This window comes from Lepisosteus platostomus, chromosome 20 (assembly GCF_059453375.1).
Source record: "Lepisosteus platostomus isolate fLepPlt1 chromosome 20, fLepPlt1.hap1, whole genome shotgun sequence".
Classification (NCBI taxonomy): domain Eukaryota; kingdom Metazoa; phylum Chordata; class Actinopteri; order Semionotiformes; family Lepisosteidae; genus Lepisosteus; species Lepisosteus platostomus.
In genome coordinates, this window is record NC_142630.1 from 11,437,946 (window position 1) to 11,465,907 (window position 27,962).

A 27,962-nucleotide genomic window follows, 5' to 3' on the forward strand; every position below is an offset into this window, starting at 1 on the left:
AACTTGTAAAATCCCACCACCTGTGAAATATCACTACTGAGGTTGTTTGCATGTAGACCAAGGTCAGAGGAGTAGTATTTTGGAAACAAAGCTTCCCATGAGCATGCGATAGTGATGTCTATTTCCAGACACGCAGTTCTGTGTATACAGTGTGTATGTACAAAAAAAACACTCCAGCGCCAGCGCTGTTTGTAGCACAGGCATGACATAGATCAGCTCACCTGCTTCTCCCTTTGTCCCTGTGTAACTTTTTCCTATGGGCTTCTGTCGTGGTCTGTGTCATGTAATTCACAAACATGACCTCGCTGCAACTCAAAATTAGTGAATTCAGCCTTTCAATTAATAGACCCTTATCTTCAGCATTAAAATATTTTTTAAAGAAACTTTTTGCATAAAAATTTGCTGAATATTCAGAAGGAGATTTGATCAGATTTGGTCTGTTTTCTATTATGCCTTCAATATATAAGCTTGATTTCATTTTAAGAGATTATTCTGCTGAAATAGGCCTGATATATTTAGTCTGTGTTGATGAAAAAAATATTAAGTGAGTTAAATGAGGGGATTAGGATATGTGGTTCTTGTTCACTACATTTAATGCATTTTGAAGACCTATTGGTCTCTAACTTAAATATTTAAGTCTTGAATAAAGTTTCAGTTCCTTCAGTTTTTTTTTACTTATCAACTAATTTGCTTTGAGTAAACTTACTTCTGGAGTACAGTACTGTTAAAGTAAACATATCTTATATTTGAGGTTATGGAACCAACAAATTAACTCCAAAAAAGATCCCCTTTTGAAGCTTTCAATTCTGTAAATTAATAAAAAATGGCTTAACCCATTGCTGGAGATTTGCATTCAAGCGTATTGAAGACCTGCAGTAGCTGAGATAATGTGAAAAGCCCTGCTTGTTTAAAAAACATGAAAAGTGCAAAGTGTCATTAAGAGGGCTTCTGGAGTAGTATGGTAAATCAGTATAAATTGTGCCTTAACGTCTGCCTCAAAAACAAGAAGAAAAAGAGCTTCTCACAAATCTTTGATCTCTGTAACTGGGGCTTAAATAATGCAAATTAAAAGCAAGGACAAATCTAAAATGGCAGATTTACAACTGCTAAGCTTCAAGGCATTGCTTGAAATATTCAATACGTCTCTGAAGGTGTATCCAGGGAGTGAATGGCTTTTATTGTAGGCAGAGCTAGAGTGGATGTTTTGTGTGGTGAGAAGAACAAGGTGAGCTGAAAGTTTCTGTTTGCATAAGGGAATAAATACAGGAAACCAAGCAGACTGTGTCCTGGACATCTGAAGTATAAGTGCAGGCATTATAAATAAGTAATACAGTCTTGAAAAGGAGATTAACTTCTCTTGTCTTTATAAAACCTTTCATCATTTTCAAAAGCAGCACCTCTGATACCCTGAATCTTTTCTTTTCAGAATTTTTCAACAGTTTGAACTGAGTCAGCTGTAAGTGAGATTTTCAAAATTCAGACACACAGATAGATATATCTACTATATGATGTCAATGTATAAGTATGTACTGCAAAAGTGGTTCCACAGAAAGCTTCCACTTATCCTAATGGACACCAAGCCCTGTAGATAATGCTCTAAAAATACTGATATGCTGAAAATGGTGTGAGGACTTTCCAGATCTTTACTAGGGTGATTGACATGTTTTTGTTTGTTATATTAAAACGTAGTTAAAAGTCCGGAATATCAGTTTCCATGTGTCCTTGGCTGGGAATAATGGAAAATGACACATTCCAAAACAGGTAATAAAGATTTAAAGCCACCCCTGTGGATATACAGCATGATACATTATGTATTTGTATATTTCAAATTATTTCAGAAATTTCAAACTGTAACAGAAAACCAAAACAGTAACAAAATGTAATAATGTCTTGTCAGGGATTTCTTTATTTAACACAGTGACTGTGTTATTTTAATGCAAAACATTGAAAGTCAGTAGTCACATAATATTAACCATGAAAAGTAACATTGATTAATCCCTGTATTAAACCCCTTGAACCCCTTGAATCCTCAGATTAGATGATGTTAATTGTTGGTGTTCATTCACAGAATTCTTTGTATCATTGAGATAGAAAACAACACATCAGGACAGACTTGCTGTTTTGAATAGTATACATATCCCACTGTTTATTAGATCATGATAGGTGATTAAAACGCTTATGTTCTCAGTAATAAAGGAAAGCCCTGCCTAAAAATTATCCAAACAATACGAAATCTGGACCTATTAATAGATGGACTCTCATATTTCCTAAATACTTGTTTTAATCTGAAACAGCTGTTATCTTTTGCAGGAAGTAGCTAAGATATGTGTGTTGCTGTGGTGGAGCTCCATTGTTATCAGAATGGGATGTTATGAATACTTCGTGAAGTGTTTGATAAGATAAAGTGTCTGTCTAGCATCATGCAGTTAGTTCAGAATGTTTAATTGCACCCTGGGCCTAATTTTGTTTCCTACTTAGAATGCAGACAGTGACTGACAGACCTGAAATAATGCATTGAAAAAAGTAATGGGGACCTCTCTCTACAGATCTCTCTTACTGAGCACTGCAGGATTTAGTGTTTCGGACTATATACAAAGATTTACGGTAAGAAATTTTTTTTTACTGCTATTTGCATATTTTGTGATGTGATTAATTGTAATAATATCCCAACACTTTACTGCTGTTTTATTTCTGCTGACAGTAAAACTGGTTTATATTTGTGTGTACCTATTACTGAAGACAATTGTTGGAGTGATTTAGAATGGATCAGTAAAAGATAACTTTTTTGACTTGTACTGTATGCACTTTTCATTTTTATCTTCCATTTACAGAAATGTAGAATAAAGCAGAAAAACAAAACAAACAAGTATGAACTTAAATTGATTTAAGATTTTAGTTAAGAGCCATCTCCATGCAGGCATAGTAAAATAACATCTTTGGTAAGAAGGGTTTATTCTGATTATTGAACCATAAATCCCATGTGACTGAGTTATCAGATTCATTGTATTGTTACATTTTTTATAGTTATCAGTGCTACACTACAATCTTAATTACATTTTAACTTGACTGATACTTAAATTTAAAGGAAGGAAAGATCAAACAAGAAATCTGTGTTCAAGATACAGTGGTCAGAATCTGAGGAATGTGTAGTATGAAGTACAAATAAACAGAAACATTGCCTTAACACTGCCCCATTCTTGTTATAGCAGTTGGCATCCGTAAATGTATACATGACTGTTCATTTGTCTATTGTAATAGCATTACCAGTGCTAGTGATGTTAAATTCCAGTTTATTTTCCAGTCTTTAATGTAAACAAATAACGGTTTTTACCATGTAAAATATAATCGAAGCTCAAAATTCTAGATTGTTAATTGCCAAATTGCCAAATAAGTTCATCTTAGTTTAGGATCTTGTTCGGAATTTGTATTGATCAGAAGACTGAGAATAATTTTGCAAGTGCATACATATTAAAATGTATCAGTGGTTTTTAAATTTAGTGCAAACATTTATTTCTATTTCACCCCTCCCATCTAGTTTTGTCTTTCTGTAGATGATTTGACCTATAATCCTATTTTTTTATTGAAGTACAGTTTAAGGAAGCTCAATTTGCCATCCAGACTGAAATATATGTATTATTAAAGTTTACCATGTTAAAAAGTTTATATTATTTTTAGTTGTTTCCTCTGCTGTATATTTACACTGCTTTGTCATGGGTTTTACCATGATTTATTATACCTCCCTCAATTTTGCCATTTTTATAACATGAACCATGTGTTATTAATTCATTGTGTCTACTCTGTGCCTTTACCATAGTATTTTTGTAGTCTTTCTAAATACAAGAAAGGCTCATTAGGGGTATTGATGACTATCATTTAAACATGGTAACATAGTTCCAATTATAACTACAAATAGAGAGGTCTTACTGAAGTATATTAAACTATGTCTGAATTGTTCACAGTGTTAGAAATCATTTGTAGGTTAATACCACAGTGAGTGTTTAATTAATATAATAGCTCACAAGTAGCCATTTGCTGAAATTTATTAATAAAATTTCTTCTGGTAACCTTCATTTCTGCTAAATATGCTATGAATTATTCTACATGAATGTAGTCTTAAAGGAAAAAAAATATTTATGATAAGAGGTGAGGTTATTGTGGTGTAGGAATCTAAACAAATGATTTTCTTTTCTGAGTCATTCTGTCAAATGAAAATCAAGTAAATATTCTGTTAGCCTCCGTGGCTAAAAGGCATCTCTTTATGGCCTGAGACTGGGTAAGGGAGCATATTGTTAAGAATGTTTGTGTTTTTTGTGTACTGTGCATTTCAGTTCAGATATTCTTTACCTTTTAAAAAATGGCATTTAAAACCATTTCTTAAGTTAATATGTTATTCATATTGTAGTGTGGGACAATATCAGTTCCGTCAGGCGGCATTTTGTAGGCAGTTACTGTAAGTGTTTCTTAAATGTAGGAAGCCATTGTCATCTTCTACAAAATAGTTTGTGTAATTATTCACAAGACTATCATTTCAGAAGAAAGGAGAACAGAAAGTTCAATGTATTTTATGGTTTATGAGAGAAATATCACTGTCACGATTCCAGAATACAAAATGCAACCTGCTAGATGATTATAATAAATGTTTCAAATTTGGCTGTGTCCCCTTTGGATGCTCAATGAAGGAATGAATTACATTTCCACTAAGGCCTTTGGACAAATAGTGAGCCATGTTAAATATGTACAAGGACAAGTCATGAAAACAGTCAAGGAACATTGCTTTTCTCAGACCTAGCCTTTGTTCCAATCAATTTGTTCCTGTGAACAGTCCAAAAAGCTTTAGCTCCTTACTAACATTATCTTGAATCCTGTTTTCAGTTATTATTTTCCCAACTGCCCAGCTGTATACAGTCTCTACAACCTATTTGTAAATGTAGATCTGTAATATTTTGAGATGATTGAATTGATTTTTTTCTTTCACAAGTATCAGAGATAAATTTATGATTTTTAGGATGACAAAGGAGGTTTTCCGTTTCCTATATTGACACATTAATTTGCACAGCCTGGCCTTTTCATATTTGAGTCTTACAGGGACAAAGGTCTGGTTAAGCATGCAATTATGGAATTAATTATGTAACTGAGAGCTCAGCTGGAATGAGAAGCAGAAAGCACAGCAGTCCTCCAGGACCAGGGTTAAAAGCCCCTGCTCTAAAGCAATGCAGCCAATGCTTGGTGTCTGTGATTGACATTTCACTTTAATGCCAGGGGTCATTCATGGACATTTTAAAGGTAATAAAATGTATTCATGAGGTATGTTTTGCTTCTCTAAGCAGCCCAAATATAAACAGATTGGACTCCAAGCACAGTAACTGCAATTTGCCAAGATTAAATGCTGCCCATTTATATTGGGAAAGGAATAATTCACAATGACTGTTTTTATATCCACTTTAAAAAATGGACAACCTGTGATAGTTTAATACTGGTTTAATACTTATTATGTTTTACATGCAGTCTTTCCTGCATTTAATGTACACTTTCTTACAATATTGCTGACTAGCTAACCTGGGGGATATTAATTCTGGAACACATATATTCCTCCAGGTTCTGTCCATTTGATCTATGCCCCAAAACAAACCTAGTAAGAAGTACACTCTGTGGAGACAGCAAATGCAAAAAGTAGTGATGTTCCTTTTATTTTTCAGTGGAATACAATACTTAACAACTTCCCAATTTTATGTTCCGAACAGTCTCACTTTTTCCTTTGAATAACAATGATAGGGAATCCATCCCTGACACTCCATTTTACACGTGATGTTGACCCAGTCATGTTCAGTGTCTGAAGAGAATTTTAAAAATGATTTTGAAACATTGAAAAAAATATGGCCAGAAGAAACAATAAAAAATATTTTTAAAGTATTTATTCAAGCGTGCCTTCATGAAACAGTACAATTCTAAAAAAAAGACATTACTTGTAACAGTAGTTCTACTACTAATAAAAATATAATTATTAGTTGAAAAACTTGTCCTAGTGTTCCTGTATCTGTATGTCATTTTCTCACTACACACTTTATGAGTAAATCTGAGGGTTAAAACACTTTACACTGGCCTCTTTGGCACAACTTACACCATCAGATGCAAAGCGATTAAAAAATAGCTTCGACAAAAATAACTTTGAGGATACCTTTAGTTGTCATCTTTGGCCTTGAGAAGAAAATATAGTGTCTAGTTGCTTAACTCCGTTACAGACATTTAGCAGGTACTGGAGGAAAAGACAAGGCATTGACTGTAATTAAAAGCTACATTGAAAATTTCTACAAAATATTCTCCCCTCAGTAAACGTCCTTACCAAGATTTCAGCTTGGGCTTTCCACAATCTAGCAATGTGCCCCTATAAATGTTCATGTCATTATCCCGTTTGTCTATTTTTATTCTAGGATGTCAGCCACTGTAAAGTTGCGTTCATACCCTTTTAGAACATGCCATTTACATGACTGCTACATAAAACAACTGTAGTGGCCACTGATTCAGTTACCATAGTGTCAAAATGATCCTGCCAAATGAAAAAGACACTGCAGTAACCCTACTGCAGCTGAGGGGGAAAAAAAAAGAAACAACCTTTGCGTTGCATAAAACATCTTTCTTTGCCCAGGCAGATGGCTGCGCTTTGGAAAAGGTCATTCTTCACATGTCTACCAATCAACAGATTCTTCTGAAACAGATTTAAATGATTTGATGACGTCAAAGGGGGAGAAAAAACTTGGCTCTGGTGGAGCCTGGTAGGTTGTTTAAAAAAGCCTGGGAGAAAAAAAAGGACAGAGTTTCAGATAACATATCAAAGCTGAGGTGTTTATTTAAGTGGTGTCATGCCACTGGCATTAAGAAACAACAAATCCACACTGAACTGAATTGAGGCATGAAGACAGTTTTATACCTGGAACTCTAAAAAGAAATTAACTGAAACAATTCATGGTACAGTGTGAAACAGGTGCCAATCTTCTGTTTTTTTTTTTCAGTTTCCTTTGCTTTGTTAGAAAAAAATGAGTAAACAAGTGTCTTTAGCTGCCTGTATTGCTAAAATGTATGACGGGGGTACACGGGATAACACAGGGGACTCTGGAGCTGGGTCTGCTGTCAAAAAGCCCAATAGCAGTCAAGTTATAAGTAACTTGAACGTCATGGACAATAAACTTAATGTCTTGGATGCAAAGGTGGAGAAGATAGTGAGTAGCCAAGGAGACGTCCTGAAGAAACTAGATATGGTTTATCAGGGAATTGGAAACCTGGAAAAGGACATGGCAAAACTGCAGCTGATGAAGGACCCTACTGTTACCGCCGAGAGTTTTCAAAAGTGCGACTCCACTCTTTTCAGCGACATTAGAAGTCTGAACACCGAAACCGTGAAACTGTTGAAATGTCTTCAACAGGACGGCAAAAAGCAAAGGGAGAAAATTGATGGGATTGAACACTCTGTTTCCGCAATCAACAAAGTCATAAAATTTGTTGGTGAGACCTTCAGAAGCTCAAAAATAGTGGAGTATATTCTCAAAGGCACTGTTCCCTGGAGAAAAGGCAGTCTTCTTGAGAGTAACGAAGAGGTCAGTGAGGTGTAAAAAGCACACCGTTCGTAGCTAAACATTTTATATTATTCACAGTCTAAATAAAAAATTCAATTCATAAGCCAATGAGAGGATGTTTAACATTATGGCTTTTGTTAAATTAACTTCAGTTTGATGGTGGCCCTTTTAGTTTCTCCTGTACTGTACTCTAAAAACATTGCCAGCAATTTGCTGGGAATTAAGAAGTTTCTTAATCAGTGATCCCATTATTGTCCACTGTTCCAGATAATTAAATTGTTTGTACTTCCTTTTCATGAAATAAATAAAAAGTCATAACAGCCAGGGCAGAGGTATGAAAAATATGTAGTTTAAATAAGACAATATTACATCACTATCATAACCATAGTATGTTAGTGATGTTATTCTCTTGAATGAAAATTCTTAGTGATTCACAATTTTTATTTTTAGGACCACCTACCTGTGATTATACTTTTGCTAATGTTATTGCTTAATTCTGTTAAATGCAAGTTATAATATGTCATGAAATTTCAAAACAAATGACTCCAAATAGACAGAATTGTCTTTTTTTCATAAATGAAATCAATCTAATGAAGTGGTATGACTACCATTCTCTGATATAATTAAATTTTTCATTTTAATACATGCACATTCAAATTAGAATAAGATGACAGCTTTACACTGAGACATATCTGAGTAGATATATGGTATGAACATACAGTTGAATCCATTTTATGAGTCATATTTTGAGATCATGCCTTTGTGTTAAAAAAATCTCATTTGAAAACAGTATTAAAAAGTTACTATTAGTATATGATCTTTTATCTTTTCAAGGCAATCAAGTAACTCAAAGATCATAGACCATGCTTTAGTACTTTAGTGAAATGTTATTTACTCTTGTTAATAAACTTTTTCTATAGCACAAAATGAAATTAGGAAATTAAAGGGGATTGTTAATAAAGGGGATAATCTCAATAAGATAATATATGATGTTGATAATGATGTATTTAAATATAACATTAAACCATGAAAGTTCTTTGTAACAAGAAATAATTACATATTTTTTGCTACTATAAAAAGGAATAAGTTGGAAGTTACTGTTGAGACCATTGTGAGTAATATTTAATGAAAGTTGGTGACCCTCCATGTTAAAACAGAAGATCTATGCATTGACAAATATTTCAACAGGACAATCTGCAAAAATTGACAAACGTGATAGTAATAACCACCAAATGAATGTAGTGTAATGCCCAGTAATAATGGCTTGCTGTAAAATAAAGTCCTGTACAGTGGTTTCTTATTGGATTATCTGATCTCTGGATTTGTCACAGGGCCATCAGCAATTCAGATATATTTTTTTCTATGGAAGGCCTGACTATTTTGTAGTAAATACCAAATAACAATGAACTCACAAATCACAATCACAATGTAAGTTGCATTCTTGTGATACAGGAAACAAATGTCGGTATAAATCCAGTAGTTTAAATTACTGTTACTGAAATCATCCATTCCCTGGGTGATCTGGCTTTCTCCCACAGTCCAAAGACGTACCGGTAGGTAAATTATTTTCTGGAAAAACTGCCCCTTGGTGTGAGTCTGTCCGTGTGTCTGCCCAGCGATGGTGTCAAGTCCAGGGTAGAGTCTGCCTTGCATCTGTTGCTTGTCAGAAAAGTCTCTGATGATGAAGATGGGTGGATGGAAATGTTTGATTTTGGAGAATTAGTATATGTTATGTAGATTCTTCTTTAATTTTATTTTTCAATTTAATAAAATAACAGGATGTCTACTTACAATATTAAGTATGAATAATTTTATATTCAAATCACTCTGAAAAGCACATTTACTAGGAAGAAGTGAAGAAAAGCAAATGCAGGCCACAGTACTGAGTAGTACTCAGTAGAATAGAACATTTTATAAAAGCCAGTGAGATAATTCCTTGCATCAAAATGAGTCATAAAATCAATCATGACATAATAATTTATTCTAAATAAAATAGTACTCATGAATATTACGTACGAATAAAAGTTTATAAAAATATTGTTTAATGTTCTTAAAAATAATGACATTATATAATCTTTTATTACCAAAAAATGTTATTACAGATACATGATGTGGGGATACTAAGGCTATCATAATCAATTGCTTCCCATGTCTGAAATAATTATTAGATGTTAAATCCGTCTTAAACCTTTTATTTTCTGAGCAGAAAAAGGACAAATCAGAAGAAAGAAGTGCAAAACCTAGAGCTGCATGTAGCAATAGAGCTGTTCAAGCTGAGATCAGGAGATCTTTTCAAGGTATGCTGCAGATACATTTCTTATTCTTCTTGAATGTCTTCCAGTTTGATGGCATTATCATTGGCAATAGAACAGAAAAAAAGAGAAATATACAAGTTTTGCATTTAAAATACCATGAAAACAATTTAACAGCTATATTACAGTATATCATCATATTGTATTTGTCTTTCTTAAAATATTATTCATTTGCCAAACGCCATAGTACGAAGAAGGAAAAGTATCAAACAAAGCCTCAATAGCACATTGGACTAGAGCCTGTTGTGGTTTCTCTAGTATGAGGTAGACTAGAGAGGCATGTGACTCCACTGTGGATTAGACATCAGCATATCACAGGGATTACTCCTAGCACTGCTGGTCTCCACTTACACATCTGTGTGGACAGCCACAACTCAAGGTACAACAGCAGTGTCTGCACTGGGTACTTGAACCCACAACCTCTCAGTTATGAGTCTAAGGACATACTCACTATGCTTCATAAGAAACAACCTTCCAACTGCCTTCAGATTTAAAACCTTTCTTTTTTGATTCATCTAGATGACAAAGGAGTGGAGAAAATCCCTAAGGTGGAAAATGCAGATGCAGTTTCTACTACTGAAGCTCCAGTCCACAGCCCCGCGGAGACAAAAGCACACAGCGTCATTGCCCTCCCCCAGGCCCCAAATGAAAAACAGCGCCCACAGTACGATGAGAATGCACAGATTCTCCCTGCTGCGGAGAAGCTTTCCAGCAGCGACTCTAAAACCAAAGTTTCCCACTTACCCGAGAAAGCGTCTATCAGGAGCAGGGAACATACTCAAACTCAGACTTTTACTGAAGAGACGCATAACGTTGGAGTAAATACAGAGGAACAGGGGACTGTTAATCAGCCAGAAGAGGTTGAAAATATTAACATCACTATTGTAGCCTGCAAACCTGAGAGTGATGTCACAGCATGTACTGGACAAGATCTCCACAAGGAAGCTGCAGAGACTCTGGAGAGGTACAGACGTAGATTCTTTCTACATTTTTTAAAACATTTTTCTACATTTCAAAATAGAAAACCACACCTTTTCTATTTACCTGTACTAAGTAACTTTATTCCTCATTAGTAGTTTGGAGTATGAATCTTACTGACCAGTGCATGATATTGAGGTGTTGTTTGATGAATCAACAAGACACTGTAGTAACAATATTTTCTAACAGTCTATTCACCTGTATATATGTAGACTTTAGGTACTTCATATTTAGGAATAACAAAAGAAAATCGGTTAGCATCAACTGACACAGCACAGTGTAAATAGAAAAGTTATTTTTGTTATAGCTAAAATGAGCAGTTTGTTTTTTCATGTTTCAGCTAAAAAGAACACACAAGTCTATTTTTCTTTGAAAAGTTATTGAGTTTGAAAGTTTTCAAAGAAACGTTTTCATTGAAATTGTTACCATATATACAAAAGCTTCATTCTATCTGGCTCTTTAATGTATCTACTCTCTGAAAAATGTTTGCTTAAAAACTACATTTTAAAGGGAAAAATAAATATTTGCCTTTTAGTACTTTAAAATAATGTATCTAACCTTAAAGAGTTTCTAACTGTCACAAATAAATTGGTATGGTTTGGCGGGTGAGTACACTAATTATAACATCTTTTATTTAGAATACCTGACACAACAAAGAACATTCCTGCGACTGGGTTACAAAGCAAAAAATCGTCATCTGAAGAAAAGCCTCCAACACTTCCATCAAGAGCTGCTTTGGAACACAAGGAGATGGAGCAACACAAATCCTCAAAACCTGCTGTATCATTACCAAAAAATTATGACTCGTACTGTAAGAAAGATCTTAAAAGTGCCTTAATGTCACATATAACTGTTTCTCCAGTCAAACAGCAGCCTAAGCCAAATGCCCAGCCGGTCTCCAAGGATAATGGACCACAAATGGACAGCAACACTGCCACAGAAAATAAAGCTGAACAGCTGCCTAGTCATCCCCAAAGTGAACCATTCCAGCTGTTGTCTGCTGGAACAGCAGAGCCTGAGGCAGCTGAAGCCAATGGGAACCAAGTCAATAAGGAGCCCTCAGAGGCTAATCCATTAGCTGTTGCCCTTGAGAATTCCCAGGAGGAGGAACTAATTGTCATTGGTTAGTCTCATATATTAAATGCTTTTAGTGCCCACACTTAGGAAAAGAATGACTACAAAGACTAATAGTTTTATCCTTATTATTTTTATAGATGACAGTCCTCCTTTGCCTGCACCCTTTGAACATCGCATTGTGAGCACAAAGCAACTTCCAGTTAGCTCTTATTACACTGTCAGTTATAAGGAAGTGCTGGGAGGGTGAGTTGAAATTAAAACAATTTACAGTGTTCTATTTGTTTTGTCTTGGGCTAATCTAGTTTTTTTTAAGAAAGTGTACAAAGCACAGATACAGCAGTATTGACTGAACTGAACAGGAAATTGAGAAACGTTGTAGACGTGCCTGTTTATTAAAAATGTATAGCAGGTATTAGAGGTTTTGTTAATAAAGTAAATATATTATTTAATAATGCATTACATATTTGGATGCAAAGTAAAGATACTAAACACTACATGGTGTGTAAGCCTGGGGAAGTTCCCCCTATGTTGGGAAATTATTATACATTTGTTGTCTACGTCCTTATTTCTCTGTCTCTAATGCCCTCTAGCAAAGTAATCATTTCTTTTAATCATTATATTAACAACATTTAGTGTTAGATTATTATTATCACTTCATTTTGTTTAGTCATTCTTCATTTAAAATGTGTAAGGCTTGCATTACAAATTATGTTCATTTTCTGGAAGAAAAACATGAAAGTAGTTCACAGCAGGAAAGACAAAGTATGCTTAATGAAAAATGGCTCAGGATTTGATGAGTGTTGTGCCTCAGGCAAGTGTAGCATTTGTTTCCCAAACAGAGCCATAATAGTAAGGGGTAGGTTATTTTTTTCTGTCCATTTAGCGTTAAAAATACTTTGCCTACACCTGCTCAATTACCTCTGCTGACTTTGTTGATCTAAGTAACATTAAAAGGGCACTTACAGTGTTCCTTTCCAGCATTATCAAATAAGCAACCAAACATTGGCAGGCACACACAACTCCGTGACATTCTATATTCACTTGGACACATCATAAAAGGGGTGAACAACTGGCAAGGAAGACAAAGTTAATCCTGTTTGAGGTCTTCAAATAAATGTACTGGCTTGCTGTTTGATTGTCATGTACAGAGTTATTTTTGTAAGTGATAAGCACAGCTGTTTTGCAGATCTTTCTTTAGTGAGTTGCTTACATTTAATTTATACAGTACTTAATTTTAAAATGGATACGTTTTGTGAGTGTAATGATAAGCATTACCATTCTCTTTTCAGGAAATGCAGATGCCTAAAATCAGCATTTTATTTTCAGAGATCACATTCTCAGGGTGAAGGGCTTTGTGTTTTAGAGATGCTGTTTTGGGGCTTGATATTTGTGAAGTCCTTGGAAGAATTTCAAAATGTGCCTCCCTCTGTCTTGAATCACAGTACCTGCAAATTTTCTTTTCTGTGTCAGGGGACGCTTTGGCCAGGTTGTCAAGTGTGCAGAACTCTCCTCTGGACTCACATTAGCAGCAAAGATAATAAAAGTTAAAGGCGCAAAAGACAGGGTAAGGACTATATCACAGATATCTGGATAGTTTTGCTGTATTAACAGTTCCTGTAAAACGGATATATGAGGTCAGTGTGTGCATTTTGTTTATAGTTCTTGTTCATACTGACATGAATTGATGGTCAGGTTTCTCTTGGAACTTGCTAACTTAGCCACTTAAACTTATTTTTATCTCTATGGTAAAATGCAGTTTTGTAAGGAAAATACAACTGCTAATTCTTTCTCATCATTGCATGAGAGATCACAAGAATTACAGCTGTCTTATTACATCACTTAGCAGGCTTTGTTTATGCACTTTTTTCTTCTCTCATTAAAGCTACTGTAGTTCCTGGCAGTACTTCATGATCTTTTGAACACATTTTTATTATGTGGAAATGTAACTGTTTTGTAACTGTTTTTATCCTGACATTTGAACAAAACATAATCTTACACAAGCATATGACGTATCATCTACATAATTGGGCCTTCTTCCAAAAGCAAAGCTGGGAAAAGTATGTATGGTTGAACACACTTTAAGAAAATAGCTGATAGCATTTAGTGTTGTGATCAGTTAGCTCATAGAGCCCAGGAAGTAAACCATCTGGGCACAATGTAGAGCAGCCAATCAGACCTAACCTGTATATCTTTTGGAGATGGGAGTAAACTGGAGTACAAAAACAATTGAAATATACCATTACAATCCTGCCAAATTCCACCCCTCTTGCCAGACACATTCTTCCGTTAATATCCTCTCTCATAGGCTTCCTAACTAAATGTATCCCTGGAAAGTTGTATGACCATTTGGCTTTATAGTTAATCCAGCTAACACGTTGTGGAGCAAAAGAAAAAAAGAAAAAAACACTATTCATGTTGAATCCAGGAGAATACATCCGAACAGTAAAGCACAGTTAATATTAATCCGCAGCACTCTTGATATAGATGCTGTTAGCACCACCTGCTGTTAGCACAGAAACAGAGATGGATTTGCATTGCTCAGTAAACTGTTGTGGTATACTGTACTGGCCATTCTGTGTGAGCTTGTATAAGCAAAATGTTGACTGGAGTGAAATTGTAAACTCTGCCAGAAAAACAGAATTTCTGTTTTATTTTTTTGTTTAAATTATAGATATTATTATAATCAAAAGGTAAACACTTTATAATATTTATTGGACTTCTGTACCCTAAAGCATGATACAATACACTACTGTTATCAAATGCCTTATTAAAAGATTTGGCATGTTGCATGTGATGTCTTTTATTTCAGATTTAGAGTGAGCAATTATATAGCAGCTTTTTAGTGAGTGACTTTAAACAAATTTGTACTGATTTATGCTTTTTTGATTTATTATTTTTCTAATTAAGGAAGAAGTCAAGAATGAAATTGGTGTCATGAACCAATTAAACCACGTCAATTTGATCCAGCTCTATGATGCCTTTGAATCCAAGAACAACCTTACATTAATTATGGAGTAGTAAGTTCTAATCTGTATGACGACTTTTACACTTTAGGTTTAGTTAAAGGATATTATGCTCACAGAATTTGATTACTTGTGTAGTCTGTCAAAATGAATAGCTGTTGAAGGGTATTCATGAACAATTTGAAAACCTGGGGAGCATGCCACATTTGGAGCATTTTCTTTTAATGTTTAATTTATCATAAATTATTCATATTTCTTAAAGACAAAAGTCATGTTTTAAGCTGTACTCCCTCAGCCTTTTATGCAAACTTTAGAACAGTCTGAGGTCAAATCAAATGTTGCACTGAGTTGATTTAATTAAGGTTTACATAATATCAACGCATTGCTTTTACCATTACATTTCAAAGTCTGCCCTAAGCAGAATAATAGGATGTACCATATAGACGATACTTAGATTTCTGTTACTTCATACTTCATTCTGTAATGGCTCTAAATATGGTAACTTCAATAAGTAAATGAACACCAGGTTCAAGTATCTGTTAGTGTTTTTATATATATATTCTAAATACACCACCCATTTAGAAGTCATATATCAATATCCACTTGACCTTTGTGCTTTATGTGTGTTATCCATGCCTCCGCTGGCTTCCATCCAGTTTGTAAATGTTCTCGCAGTAGTATTTGTGCACTTCAGATTTCAATACCTGTCTATGTTCTTAATGTATTCAATTTTCTCCACTGAACCTGTGACATTTTCTTTGCATCCTTACATTTAGAATGTCTGCTCTCCCTTTTATTTCCCCTTGCCCTGAAAGAAGTGTTACAATTTTTGCTTCCAGTCTATTTATTTAATGTCATGTTTTTGCAGTGTGGATGGTGGAGAATTATTTGACAGAATTGTGGATGACAATTATCACCTGACAGAACTGGATGCCATTGTGTTTACACGTCAGATCTGTGAAGGTGTGCAGTATCTCCACCAGCAGTACATTCTCCATTTAGACCTCAAGGTACTATCACATTTGGGTTTAAAATGTTCCCAATTCGTGCTTCATTTCAGTATGGTTTTAAATGTTACCTTGGACGTCTTCACTGCTGACTTTGATATGAGTTCCTTTTTTCTCTTTTTTTTTTTCAGCCAGAGAATATCTTATGTGTAAACAACACAGGAAATCAGATAAAAATAATTGACTTTGGGCTGGCGAGAAAGTAAGTGCCTGACACTTAATGAATAACTGTTTTGTGTGTTTGCTCACTGGGATATGAGTTTAAGAGGCTACAGGACCCAGAAGTCCTTTCAGTAAAACAAGAGTCAGTTTTTGAGCAAACCGAATCCATTCCGGTGTGTGAAGAATAAACAGTAGTAACACTACAGTGTTAATTTTAACCTTCCATTTGGATTAACTCCTTCATCCCCATGAAGAAAACTCCATACAAACACAAGCTGTTGAAGGTTTCATAGCAACAAAGAGCATTCAGCCTCTGTTTGCGTAGGTGGCTCCGGAGGTTCATTTGAAGCTGTTTTTTTTTCTCTGAGATCATTTTCTGTATCAAAGACTACACCTGAAAATTTGGAGAGTCATGAAATAAATGTTCCTTAATGTCATGATCCACATCTGAAATGTGTGGCAGTTTACTTCACATTTCCAAGACTGTAAAAAGACATTTTCACTTGTCATTGCCTAATAAATGTAAAATGAATTTAGAAATCTAAAACATCAAATAATTATACACGTGTCTCGCTGTCTTTATAAAATTGATTACAAATACAGGAGTCTTGTATATTTAAAGTAAATTAATTATAGAATACCAATGCTGTGAGAGTGAGCTGCTTTTCACAGATAGGGTCTACTTACCACTTACTAGATATAAAAGTTGTAACCATAGTTGTCTTCTTGTACATCACAGTGGGAAATGACATCTTCTATTTGTGTGTCTGTATCAGGTACAAACCTCGTGAGAAGCTGAAAGTCAACTTCGGCACACCTGAGTTCTTAGCACCAGAAGTGGTGAATTATGATTACGTGTCATTCCCCACCGATATGTGGAGTGTCGGAGTCATCACATATATGCTGTAAGTGCTGCTGTCGTATACTGTATGTCCAAAGCTTTCGTTGCCTGGAGCAACATGTTTACGCAATTGTACAAGTTGCTGGAATGTTTAAAACAAAAGGTTGGGGGAAAACATCATGTCTCACATATGAATTGACAAGTGTTAAGCCATTAAAATAATTAACTCTTATGCTTAGGCTTAAAACAAGTGATGTAAAAAACCTGTCAGCAAGGAAGAAGTCCTTGAAAACATCACCATCTTGCATTCCTGTTTTCTTTTTCTGTCCACACAAGACATTATGTCTCTACCATTTCCTGCTCAGCAAATAAAGGCTTCTGCCTTTTCTGGCTATTTACTCTAAGTGTCACTTTTTTGCTTTAGTTTAATAAAACATGTTTCTTGTGCTAATTCTAGGTTATTCCCTGACTGTTTAAAGAGGGTCTCTCATATTTTTAGATTTTTCAGACAAGCTATGGCCCTAAATTACCTGCTGTTACATTGTCATTGTATTTCCGTTACTGAAAGGTGGTCCTTGTTAACATGAACGAACCTAAGATTTCTGACAACTGCTACTTGAGGTAGAAAGAGCTCACCAAGAAACAAAGGCTTTTAATGTGCCTTATTGTAACAAAAGGACTATAATTTAATCATTTAGAATACAGCACAAAAATAGTAAGACTTTGAAAAATGAAGAGAGCACAAAAATAAGCAAATATTGTGTGATGCACTGACAAAAATATGGATTTCAGAACTTTTAAAAATAATATATATAATATATATATTATATCTATCCGTGTGTGTATCCATCATGATCATGATCATACTGCCTTGTTAGATCTGGAGATAATCCCTGTTTCTATGTATGTATGTTAAACAGATCTGTGAAATGTTCAATGTTAAAATGATTAAGCAAATATTTTTTTCTTCCTTATACAAGACAACTGGATGATATTAAAGTCTTTTAGTTGTTAAAATATACGTTGTTTGAGTGCTCTATTCCGTTTTCTGATAAACAAATGTTATGATTCAGGCTCAGTGGGTTGTCTCCTTTCCTGGGAGATAATGACACAGAGACGATGAACAACATCCTTCATGGCAACTGGGACTTTGACGCTGAGGCCTTTGAAAATGTCTCCTCTGAGGCAAAAGACTTCATTTCAAGGCTGCTCGTCTTAGAGAGAAGGTATCATGCTTACCATGCTTATTGTCTTTCCTTCTGTAATAATATACAGTAGGCTTCTTCACCTCAATTCTCTGTACTGGAACCGTAATGCTTTTAATACACCCCCCCCCACCAAATAAATGGTACATTATTGAATCTATACATTTTACATACATTGTGCCAATCATAAACACATGGACAGATGGACTTAGCTGCAATTAAATCTCTGTTTTAAAATACAGAATAAAATTAATTCTGACACACTGGATTACTGTTTTTACACTTCTGATTGCTTTTTTCTCACTCATTTTAGATGCTACATGTCAGTTAATTGGAATCACAGAAAAGCATTCAGAATATAATCAGGTTAAAACACATACGATTCAGTTTATCTGGTCTTAGGAACAATTGCTCGGGTGATATTTCTAATTTTTTTATACGAACGTGTTCTTTAGTTTAAGCATGTAAATATTAACTGACCTTTCATTACATTTCACAACTGAAATGCTCTAACATTAGTAAACTATTTATAAGGATGTGAAACTCTACAGTTGGGGGTTATTTATATTTTAATTATATGTGATGGCCTAAACAGAAGGGCACACTGGGGGGTTTTTGCCTCATACAATGTGGTATTTCACAGGCCCAGCTGGCAGGAAGCAAAGCTAAACTGTCTAAGCAGGTGATAGCATTATTGACACAAATGAAAGGGGCTTTCTCTGGACATGCTATAATTCACCATTAATTATCATTTTCATTCATGACTTTGGGTTCTGTGACGTACAAAACTGAGATGGAGGCTGCACAGGAATGTTGCTTACAGTGGGGAAAAAAAGTAGTCCTTTGTATAGAAGAGTGAGTCACACTATCATTTGTCGGATCTGCATTTGGCCTTGAGTCGTCTACATAGCTCACTAAAACATACAGAGCAAGTTTTCGGATAAAGTATAATTTAAGTGATCAAATAGTCTGACTTTAACACCTATAAATGTGAAATAAATAGGTAGTGATTATGAGTTTTGAAATTAAAAACACATTGTTTGATCCTGTTTGATCCATTGTGTGAATAACGCAGAGGGTACATTCAGACTATACTCTTTAACAATCAGTGTGATCATTTAAAAAATTAAAAGATGAGCATATATTGAAACTGCATTTGCTGTTTAGAATGTACTGTACACTGTACTATTTTGAATAACAGGCTGTATTTAGAACAGATGTCAGTCTCAGATGATTGTGCACTCTATATTATTTTAAAACCCTATAATTAGTTGATGAAAAAAGCATTTTAGATATGACTATTGCTTTTTTGTCACACAAAATTTGTCAGACGTAATCTATTGAAATGCTTAATGGTATTAACAAAACAAGCTATTTTTACTGTGTATTCTAGAAATTAGAATAAACCTTTTAAAATGACAAGATAAACAGTGGATAACAATGGATGTGAATGAATGCTAATCAGAATGTACCTTTTTATACCCCTACCTCTAAAATATTGACTACAATTAGAATTACATGACAAAACGATGCTGTGTTGTACTCTTTTCTCCAATCTTCAGTTGCCTTTTTCTTATTTTAACAGTAGCCGTTTAAGTGCTTCTGGCTGCATGAAACATGAGTGGCTGAACAATTTGGCAGACAAAGCCAAGATACGAAGGGTTCGTCTGAAATCCCAGCTGCGCTTGCAAAGATACCTAGCGCATCGACAGTGGAAGGTAACAAGCTGTTGTAGGTTGGAACTGAAAACATAATGAAGAGCAGTTTATAATGTTTTGAGGACAAAGTGCACATTTTTCCACAGGGATATTGATAGAATGCAGAGATTTAACAAGACTTTGTAAATATATATTTTGATGTTGTTAAACAACCTAGATGTTTGTTTAAAACGCAAACGTTTTCCTATCTCTGAAGTGATGTGCTTGAATAACTAGCTGTCTGAAATATAATGCTCAGAGGATGTATGATGTATTTTTAAAGAAGCTTATAATATTTACGAAGAAGCGTGTAAGTTAGAGGCGAAGCCTCACAGCTCCTGGGTGCTGGGTTCTAATTCAAACTGGAGTGTTGGGATTTTGCATGCTTTTCCAAGGTGGAAGGTTTACTCCAGGTACTCCAGTGTCCTTATAGTCTGAAGACATGCTGCCATTGTTAAGTAGTATGTCTGCATATCCTGAAATGGACTGGCATCCCACCCAGGGTTATCTTGCCTTGCACCAGTTATCTGCTGGGCTATGTTCTGGCTCACTCTAGTGCTTTATTGGACTAAGTGGTTTTTGACAACGGATGATAAATATTGTTGCATTTGCGAGGAAACAGCTCACGAACCCAATTGACTGCTGTTTCTCAATTGCTCTCTTTGCAGAAACATTTCTATGTAGTTGCCGCAGCAAACAGACTGAAGAAGTTTCGCCAGGGCCGATCTGTGAACCCAGCATAGGCGCTGAATCCTACAAGGACAAAACTAGAATGAGTCTGCAAACTCACTTTGATGTGATGTTTTTAGAGAAAATAGGACTGAATGTTTCTTCACAGCAGCATGCACACACTTAAAACATCAAAACTATTGCTAGAGTTTGTACTATTGATAAACTCCAACCAGATCTGAATAGCCTTATGTTCATATAACCCCGTTCACCTTCCTACCCTAATTTGTTTCTGACACTGATATATTCTGAGCATCAAAAGAAACTAATGTATAACTGCAAAGAATCCTCAGTTTATTGGAAATGGTTTTATAACAGGTGCACTTGTATTTTAATGAACAAACATGAAATAGGTACATTTTATTCTGATAATTAGCGTGTCATCAACAGGGAGACTACTGTCACAGGCCTAGTAGCTTTTGTAGCTACAGCTGGATGCAATACATGGTTTTCAACAATTTATAGATACTCTCTTTGTCGGATTCTGTCTTGTTCTTTTTTTAAAACCTGGACAAATGTGCCTGTTTACTTGTGTCTGAGCAATATTGGCATGTCACAACACACACTGTGACTCCTATCTGGCAAGCTGGACATCGATGGTGTAAATGTTATATGAGCAGCATTAAGGACATGCGTTGTCCTACTGGAATGTTGACAATTCAGGATGTGCTTGCAGGAAGGGCAGCAATTGAGTGTCCAAGAGTTTGATCAATGTAGCCATGCAGTTAGGTTTCCATAAATCACTACAAGAGACGTAGAACATTTCTGTCTAGACAATCACACTTATACCTCATCATCAATTTTAGCAAAGTGCAAGATTTGTGGTCTCCTAGGTCATAGCCTCGTATTGATGGACTGTATTCGGCTGTAACACCTTGCCAGGTTAGATTCTGCTGGCTCTGAGATATTGAGTGATAATGGACTTAGTTCAGCCTCCAACATACCTATAACACACAGACATTCTCTTGATTAATGTATCAGCTTGGGTTTTTTTTTCTAAAAAAAACAGGCTTGATAGTGAACAGGTTAATTTACCTGTGCCCAATCATGTCTCAGTAATGAAGAGATTTAGTGCTTATGCAACATTCAAAGTTATTTGAGTGTATCAGGGTCAGTCATGAATGATCAATTAAAAAGAACATAAAAACCATTTAATATGTTATTTTGGATTGATGCTTCTTTTGATGTAGATTATATGTTCATTACAGGTGTGCATGCACTTTTCTATTCATGCTAATTCACCTAAATCTAGCTTGTTTAAGTGACATATTACCTTTTTAAATTTGCCATTACCAAAATGTACTGTTTTAGCCCTATGTCATACACTTATTTACAGAATGCTTTATTTTGATATGCAAGCAAAATACAAAATATATGCATTAAACACTTGCTATTAATTGTTAGAACTGCATTTGGGAGTCTATTAAGATTGTTGTAAATATTGTACTTGCAAGATATGATATACATATTTTTCCTTCTGTGAAGGCAGTTATGACTTGCTAGTGTGTGCATGGTAAGTACTAGAAAAGACTACACTACAATTATCGTTGTACATTAGTGAACTTAAGTGCATTTAGAATATTTTGCATTATGCCAACACAGGTTTATACAGCTCTTATCTGTGAGAGGAACATAAAAAAACATTAAAGTATGGGAATTTTAATTACAGTTCTTTTAAGTACGTCAGTGGTTTGTAGTGACAACAGAAAGATGACGACACTTTTTGAACACATTGGTTACTCACCTTCATGAAAAAGGAAATAGTTATATTTAGTTTTTATGATTAACATAATGTCCTTTTTACATGCAGCTGTAAAGAGCTGTTTAGTCTGTATTCTGTTATTCAGACAGTCAGCATGTTCTATCTTGTCTACTTAAATTAGTAGGGGTATTAATAAATATTTAAGTAGTCTATAAATATGCAGTTAATTGAATTTCGCCCATTATAAATGTTTTCATTAAAAATGTTACATAAAGGTTGTTAGGATAAAGCTATTATACCTTGTCACACACTTTATAAACCTACAGTAAATCCAACAGAGCAGCACATCTTTGAGGCAGAGCACTATGTAAATAAGAAAGGTGTTAAATACTGAACTCTTAAATGTCAATAAGAATATCTTCCTTGCTTGAGAAGACACAAAATTAGTTTTAAAAAGAAAATAATTTGCATATAATTTTATTAATATTTAAAGCACAGAATTAAAAAAAATGCACAGTCTTTGAGTTCCTTTTATGTGGGGTGTTCTAGTTGAAAGTAAAAGCTGTTTGTAGAAAATAAATGTTGAAGTCACTTCAGTATGTAAATTGAAGTGAAAAAAGTATTTTTGCTTTTTTAAATTGGTCCTGTCCAGCTGAAATAGAGCATGCATTTTAAATAAAGTATAAATTAAAAGCATCTTATGTAGTGTCTAACCAAACTACAGTAAAAATAATTATTTTTAATATATGGAATTATTATGAGCAAGAGCTGGGTGGCAACTCAAAAATCTTGTTATAATGATTGAGTGACCCACACCACACACCTGCTACTTTCTTACAGTTGTATACTTTAAGTAAATGCTCAATACAAAGATTATCCCCGTTTTCAATTCATAGCTATGAAATCTGTCAAATAAGGTCTCAGAGTATGTAAATACAAATTACTAATGAAGATTTGAAATATTGCGTGTTATTCAGTTGCCCACCTTCAGACCAAATACAAAGGCAAGCAATGCTGTACTGTTTGTATACTGATGAACCCAGGTGTGTCAGAATTAGTTTCTGGAGAGCCTAGTCTTCTGGTTTTTGTGCAGACCAAACAATTTAGATGGTTATTTTAGGCATATATGGAGATGATTCTTATGGTTGACCCAAAACTATCACTGCCCTAAAGGAACAGTTATGTATAGAAGTGAGCAGTCATGAAAGTATTAGAAGTAAGATGTATTACAATCATGCTATTATTTAGACCACCAATGAAACAGATTTAGAGGCAATAAAGACCAAAAGACCTCAGGCTCTGGATTAACCAAATCTGACACCCCAACCTTCACAATCCATCGCTATGGTCTTTTGACACCCCTCCTCCATTAACCACTAGGAGGTGCAAAATTCCAACAAAAAGATTTTAACTAAAACTGCAATGGTTCAAAGCTAAAACAACCAAGCACATTAAAGACCGAAAAGGCAAATAAGTAAAAAATGATAATTCAGAACACTTCCTGGAAGTGTCACTTAATAAAACTAAAGTATAAAAAACAGTTGTAGAGATGCCACCAGCAGAACACAATTACTTTTTTTTTAAATCATGCCATATGGTACGCATGTAATTGTTCTGCCCACTGTCAGTAATCTCAAAAGCTCCATGTGAAAAGCAAATTAAAAGCAACGTATAACAGATAAAAGATAATCCTATTAAATCACTAAATGAATGCAATTTTTACAGCCTCAACTAAAACATCAAATTAAAATTCAATTGCAAGTAAGACTTCTGCAGATTACGTATCAACTTTCTTGGCTTTCAGTGCATTTTCAAGAATCCTTCTCTTCCATTCTTCATAATCCTGCTGCACACATTCCTCAGAATTACTCTTTTGCTGCTTATGAGAAGTTAATGTCTCCTCTTCTGTAAATATAAAAATAAAATTGACTTTCAGTGGATAGTTGCCAGTGTATGGTCAACCACATTACATACTATATGCGATATCAGGTCAACATAAAAGGGGCTCTTAACATGCTCTTTGAAATTTCCTTTTATTAATTTGTTTACCTTCTTTTTCTTTTATGCACTCCAACAATGTTTTCTGTCTTTTCCTCGCTGTTTTTGTTTGTTCATTCTGTTGAATGCACTCACCTTTGTGGAGAAAATAAAGGCTGTTAATGTTCTGATTTAAGAGGAAATATGAAAATGTTCTCACCCTGAATAATTATGAGCAAACATCGGAATCTGATGGTCAAAGTAACCCAATTTTATTTAAATATTCTATTTCTTTTTATTCTATTTCTTATGCATCAAATTTAATCTAAAGGCAGAAACCACTTCTAATTTGGAATGCAAATATTCTTCCACTCTCATCCTTTAAAAAAACTTGATGAATCTGTGCTTAATTAACTATTTAACTTATTAAATTCTCACATTTTAGCTGATCAACACTTCGAGTGAAAAGTACCAATTCTTCTTGAGGATAGACAAGCAGTGCAAACAATCCTGGATATTCCTTGCGGTTCTGAAATCAAGACTAGAAATGACCTTCTGCCTTGAAATACCAAACAGCATGTTGCTAATTAAAGTCTATCAATAAAGCTACAAATCAAAAATATACTTCTTAACCCAACAAAATCCTTTATTATTCATTGGATACTTGTATATTTTGCAAAAGATACAAGATTTAGATGGACAATGGACATATTACAACAGATATAGTGCTTTCATGAATATTTTATAATCACAAACTGGTTGAGATTCAGCAAGAAGACCATACAGAATTTGTTTCTGGAAAAGGAATAGGGCAACATCATTAGTCAACAACAGATAAGTCTGTATACTTTTAGTGAAACAACCCTCCACACACACACACCTCACAAAAAAAGAATTCCCTTTAGACCTTCTTAAAACAATCCAAGCTTGATAGCATTGGTGTCAAAGCATAAATTGGTGTGAATTTAGTTATGATTCAGCAGCACTAGCATCAATTTAAGTGTGAAAATACATGCCCCATAAGCAGGGGATTAATAAAACATATTTGAAGTTATGAAGTGAAATGTTTTCATCTCAGTACTTCAGATGGCAAAACCCCAATTTACAACTTCTTAGTTCTGGGGCATTAGTTACTTTACATCCAGAGGACACAAGTGAGTACTACATGGAAGTGCACTTATAATTAAGAACAGATGGCAGTCCTTTACGCAAAGGGTTGTGGGAATATGGAACAAGCTATCCACCCATGTCGGTGAAGCCAATACTCTGCCTTCTTTCAAGAAATAGCTGGATGAGATCCTTGCATCAATTTGCTTCTAACTACTAAATGGACTTCATGTTTTATCAGACACAACAGTCTTAAATGTGACATAAGCTTAGGATTTAAGAAAATCTGAAAATGAACCTCACAGATTTTTTTTTACTTACTGCAGATCTGTTGTCCAAATTTCTCCAGTTGAGCACAAAGTCGGTCAAAGATACGCTTCCCTGCACCAGACATGGCAACCAGCTTCTTATCAACTTTGATCTTCATGCATCTGTATGAAAAATTACCAAGACTGCATAAGAAATACTGAAATATCTCAAATATTATTGTGCCATCCTGAATACTCTTGTCATTCTGAATACAGTACTGGACAAGATGTTAAAATAGATTTCCACTAAAAATTATCCTTTGGCAGTGATTAAGTAATAATAGCATGTTGTAATTATTTTAAAATATCCTCTCCCACTTAAAGCATGTTATTAGTAACTAAAATCTCAGGCTATAATCATGCTGGCTGAATAGGCAATGGCTATTTTCTTGATAGAATGTTATGCACTGTGATTCACTCTTTCAATTCTAAGCTCAAAGGTTACAGGCAATTTATTTGTCCTTGTAAATTCATTTACACCAGCCCTTGAGTTGGGAATATTGGTGGAGTGGATTAAGAACAGCAACCATTTTGTTTGAGAAAAAAAACAACACAGTCTTACCGGCAAGCTGTATGCAAAGCTGCTGTTGTGAAGAGTGGCTTTGATAAATCAATGTCTTTCTGCTGTGCTTCAGGTAGGCTGGCTTCATATCTGCAGAACAAAGGCAAGCTTAAAAAACATTCAGTTCAACTATGTAGCAATACAATGGTGTAAACAGAAAACAGTAATGTAGATACATTTAGAGAAAAATAGAGTGTACCTAACCCCATCAAAGGCTTAGTAAAAGGCCAAAACTGGCTACACTATGTGAAGGAATTAATAATATATAATCCATTCTCTCACCTTTCCAATATTTTTGCAGCGGTAGTAACAGCATCTATACACCCATACTGCACAGCTAAGTCTCTAAGGCCTATCTGAGATTCCAAACCAAGCAAGCACTCCATGGACTTCAAAAGGCTCTGATACATCTTCTTATTTAATCCAGACAATTTGATGACGTACTCCTATTCGAAACGAAAAGAAAATGCCGTCACACAACACAGGTGATCATCTGACCTTAAGGATTTAATTCTCTTTGAACCTACACACTGTTTATGATATTCTGTTATCTATAGGTATCGCTTATTTGCATTGTGTCCCCACGAAAAAAGCGTTTATACAATACCAGGCGGACTGACATCCTCATGCAAAGCACGAATTTAAACATCACTCTGATTAAATAAATTAAGAGCCTCTTTCCAGAAGCGGGTGCTTACATTTCAAAACATGTAGAGTACAAAGGGAGGGACTTACATTTTAGAAAATTAAAGCTGAAACTACTGTAACCTACTTATCAGGAAACCTACTAATTATGTTTTGCCTACGAAATCAGTAAAACATGCATAGTAATGCCGCCAGGATTAACAAAGAGCAAACAACCACAAAGAATCTTACTTTATCCAGTGGGTGTTTCGTTGCAGTCGCAGCCAGCTCTAAACACACAACTGCCTTGCTTGTTGCAGTCGTGTGTGAGGAAAGACCTGCACATTTTATCTGGGACAGCCGAAGGTATTCTTGAGCTTTACTGTCAATTCAACAATGAAAAGTTTTTATGAGAAGCCACAAAAAGATCGCTCTTTAAGTAATTTCTACTCTTTATTCATTTGTGATACTTTGTACATACCACGGTTATCCAAGGCTCGCTGACTAGCCGATTAAACACGTGCTTAAACAACGTCTGTAGTAAAACCACGAAATCGCACCGACTAACAGTGTACTTACGTCAATATTTTATCAGATGTTATACCCATTTTTGATGCCAACCTTCCAAATACTTCTTGCTCCATTTTCTCTTATTGATGTACTAGATTGAAACACAACCAGTTAAAAAAAAATCACCCCGTTTTAAAGTTTACATATGAGCCTGTAAGCACAACTGATCAACAGCTGTTTCGCGGGGAATTTTTACAACGCTCCGCCCCCTGTAACTTCTGGTTGGCGTGTATATGACGTAATCGCCTTTGGCGGCGCAACCAGTCTTCCGATTGGTTAGACTAAAAGCCACTCAAACAGAAAGACAGATAGTGACCCGCCCTGTCTGGAGTGGGGGTAGTATGACGACCGCAAAGGGAGTATTCATGTTGAAGTGGAAATGTCCTGAATAAAACTTAATGTTTTGTCAATCGATGTACGTTTGTTACATTTATAGACTTGTTTGTAAATTAGCAATTACGTGCAGCGGATTTAAACACTAAAGCGGTATAATGAGTATGTACAGCGTAATCAAGTTTAATAATGTCTGTTTTTCACACGATATTAACCCACATAAAGGAAAAAACACAGATG

General features: G+C 35.0%; 2 protein-coding genes and 1 long non-coding RNA gene across 5 annotated transcripts; 1 reads left to right on the forward strand and 2 right to left on the reverse strand.

The window, feature by feature from the left end:
* Positions 1-2,329: 2,329 nt before the first annotated feature.
* Positions 2,330-24,429, forward strand: mylk3 (myosin light chain kinase 3). 3 transcript variants are annotated; one of them, XM_088614295.1, is made up of 14 exons: positions 2,330-2,604; positions 7,419-7,589; positions 9,775-9,865; positions 10,400-10,844; positions 11,497-11,981; positions 12,073-12,178; positions 13,406-13,499; positions 14,843-14,952; positions 15,767-15,908; positions 16,037-16,107; positions 16,844-16,972; positions 17,982-18,134; positions 19,699-19,831; positions 20,479-24,429. In XM_088614295.1, exons 1-14 carry the CDS (start codon positions 2,527-2,529, stop codon positions 20,551-20,553), a joined length of 2,283 nt encoding a protein of 760 aa, XP_088470421.1. In that variant the 5' UTR covers positions 2,330-2,526; the 3' UTR covers positions 20,554-24,429. The 3 variants fall into 3 exon arrangements, with proteins under 3 accessions (XP_088470421.1, XP_088470422.1, XP_088470420.1); XM_088614296.1 differs by lacking the exon at positions 7,419-7,589 and having other exon boundaries at positions 2,332-2,604; XM_088614294.1 differs by lacking the exon at positions 2,330-2,604 and having other exon boundaries at positions 6,780-7,589.
* Positions 5,618-6,578, reverse strand: LOC148644491 (uncharacterized). The gene is made up of 3 exons (XR_015928742.1): positions 6,341-6,578; positions 6,176-6,253; positions 5,618-5,830 (listed from the first exon to the last, which is right to left on the reverse strand). It is a non-coding gene; the product is annotated as an uncharacterized LOC148644491 (long non-coding RNA).
* orc6 (origin recognition complex, subunit 6) lies at positions 22,703-27,587 on the reverse strand. The gene is made up of 7 exons (XM_088614299.1): positions 27,399-27,587; positions 27,072-27,201; positions 26,478-26,641; positions 26,196-26,285; positions 25,647-25,756; positions 24,291-24,374; positions 22,703-24,146 (listed from the first exon to the last, which is right to left on the reverse strand). The coding sequence occupies exons 1-7, from the start codon at positions 27,461-27,463 to the stop codon at positions 24,019-24,021; spliced, it is 771 nt and encodes a 256-aa protein (XP_088470425.1). The 5' UTR covers positions 27,464-27,587; the 3' UTR covers positions 22,703-24,018.
* Between the last annotated feature and the right edge of the window lie 375 nt (positions 27,588-27,962).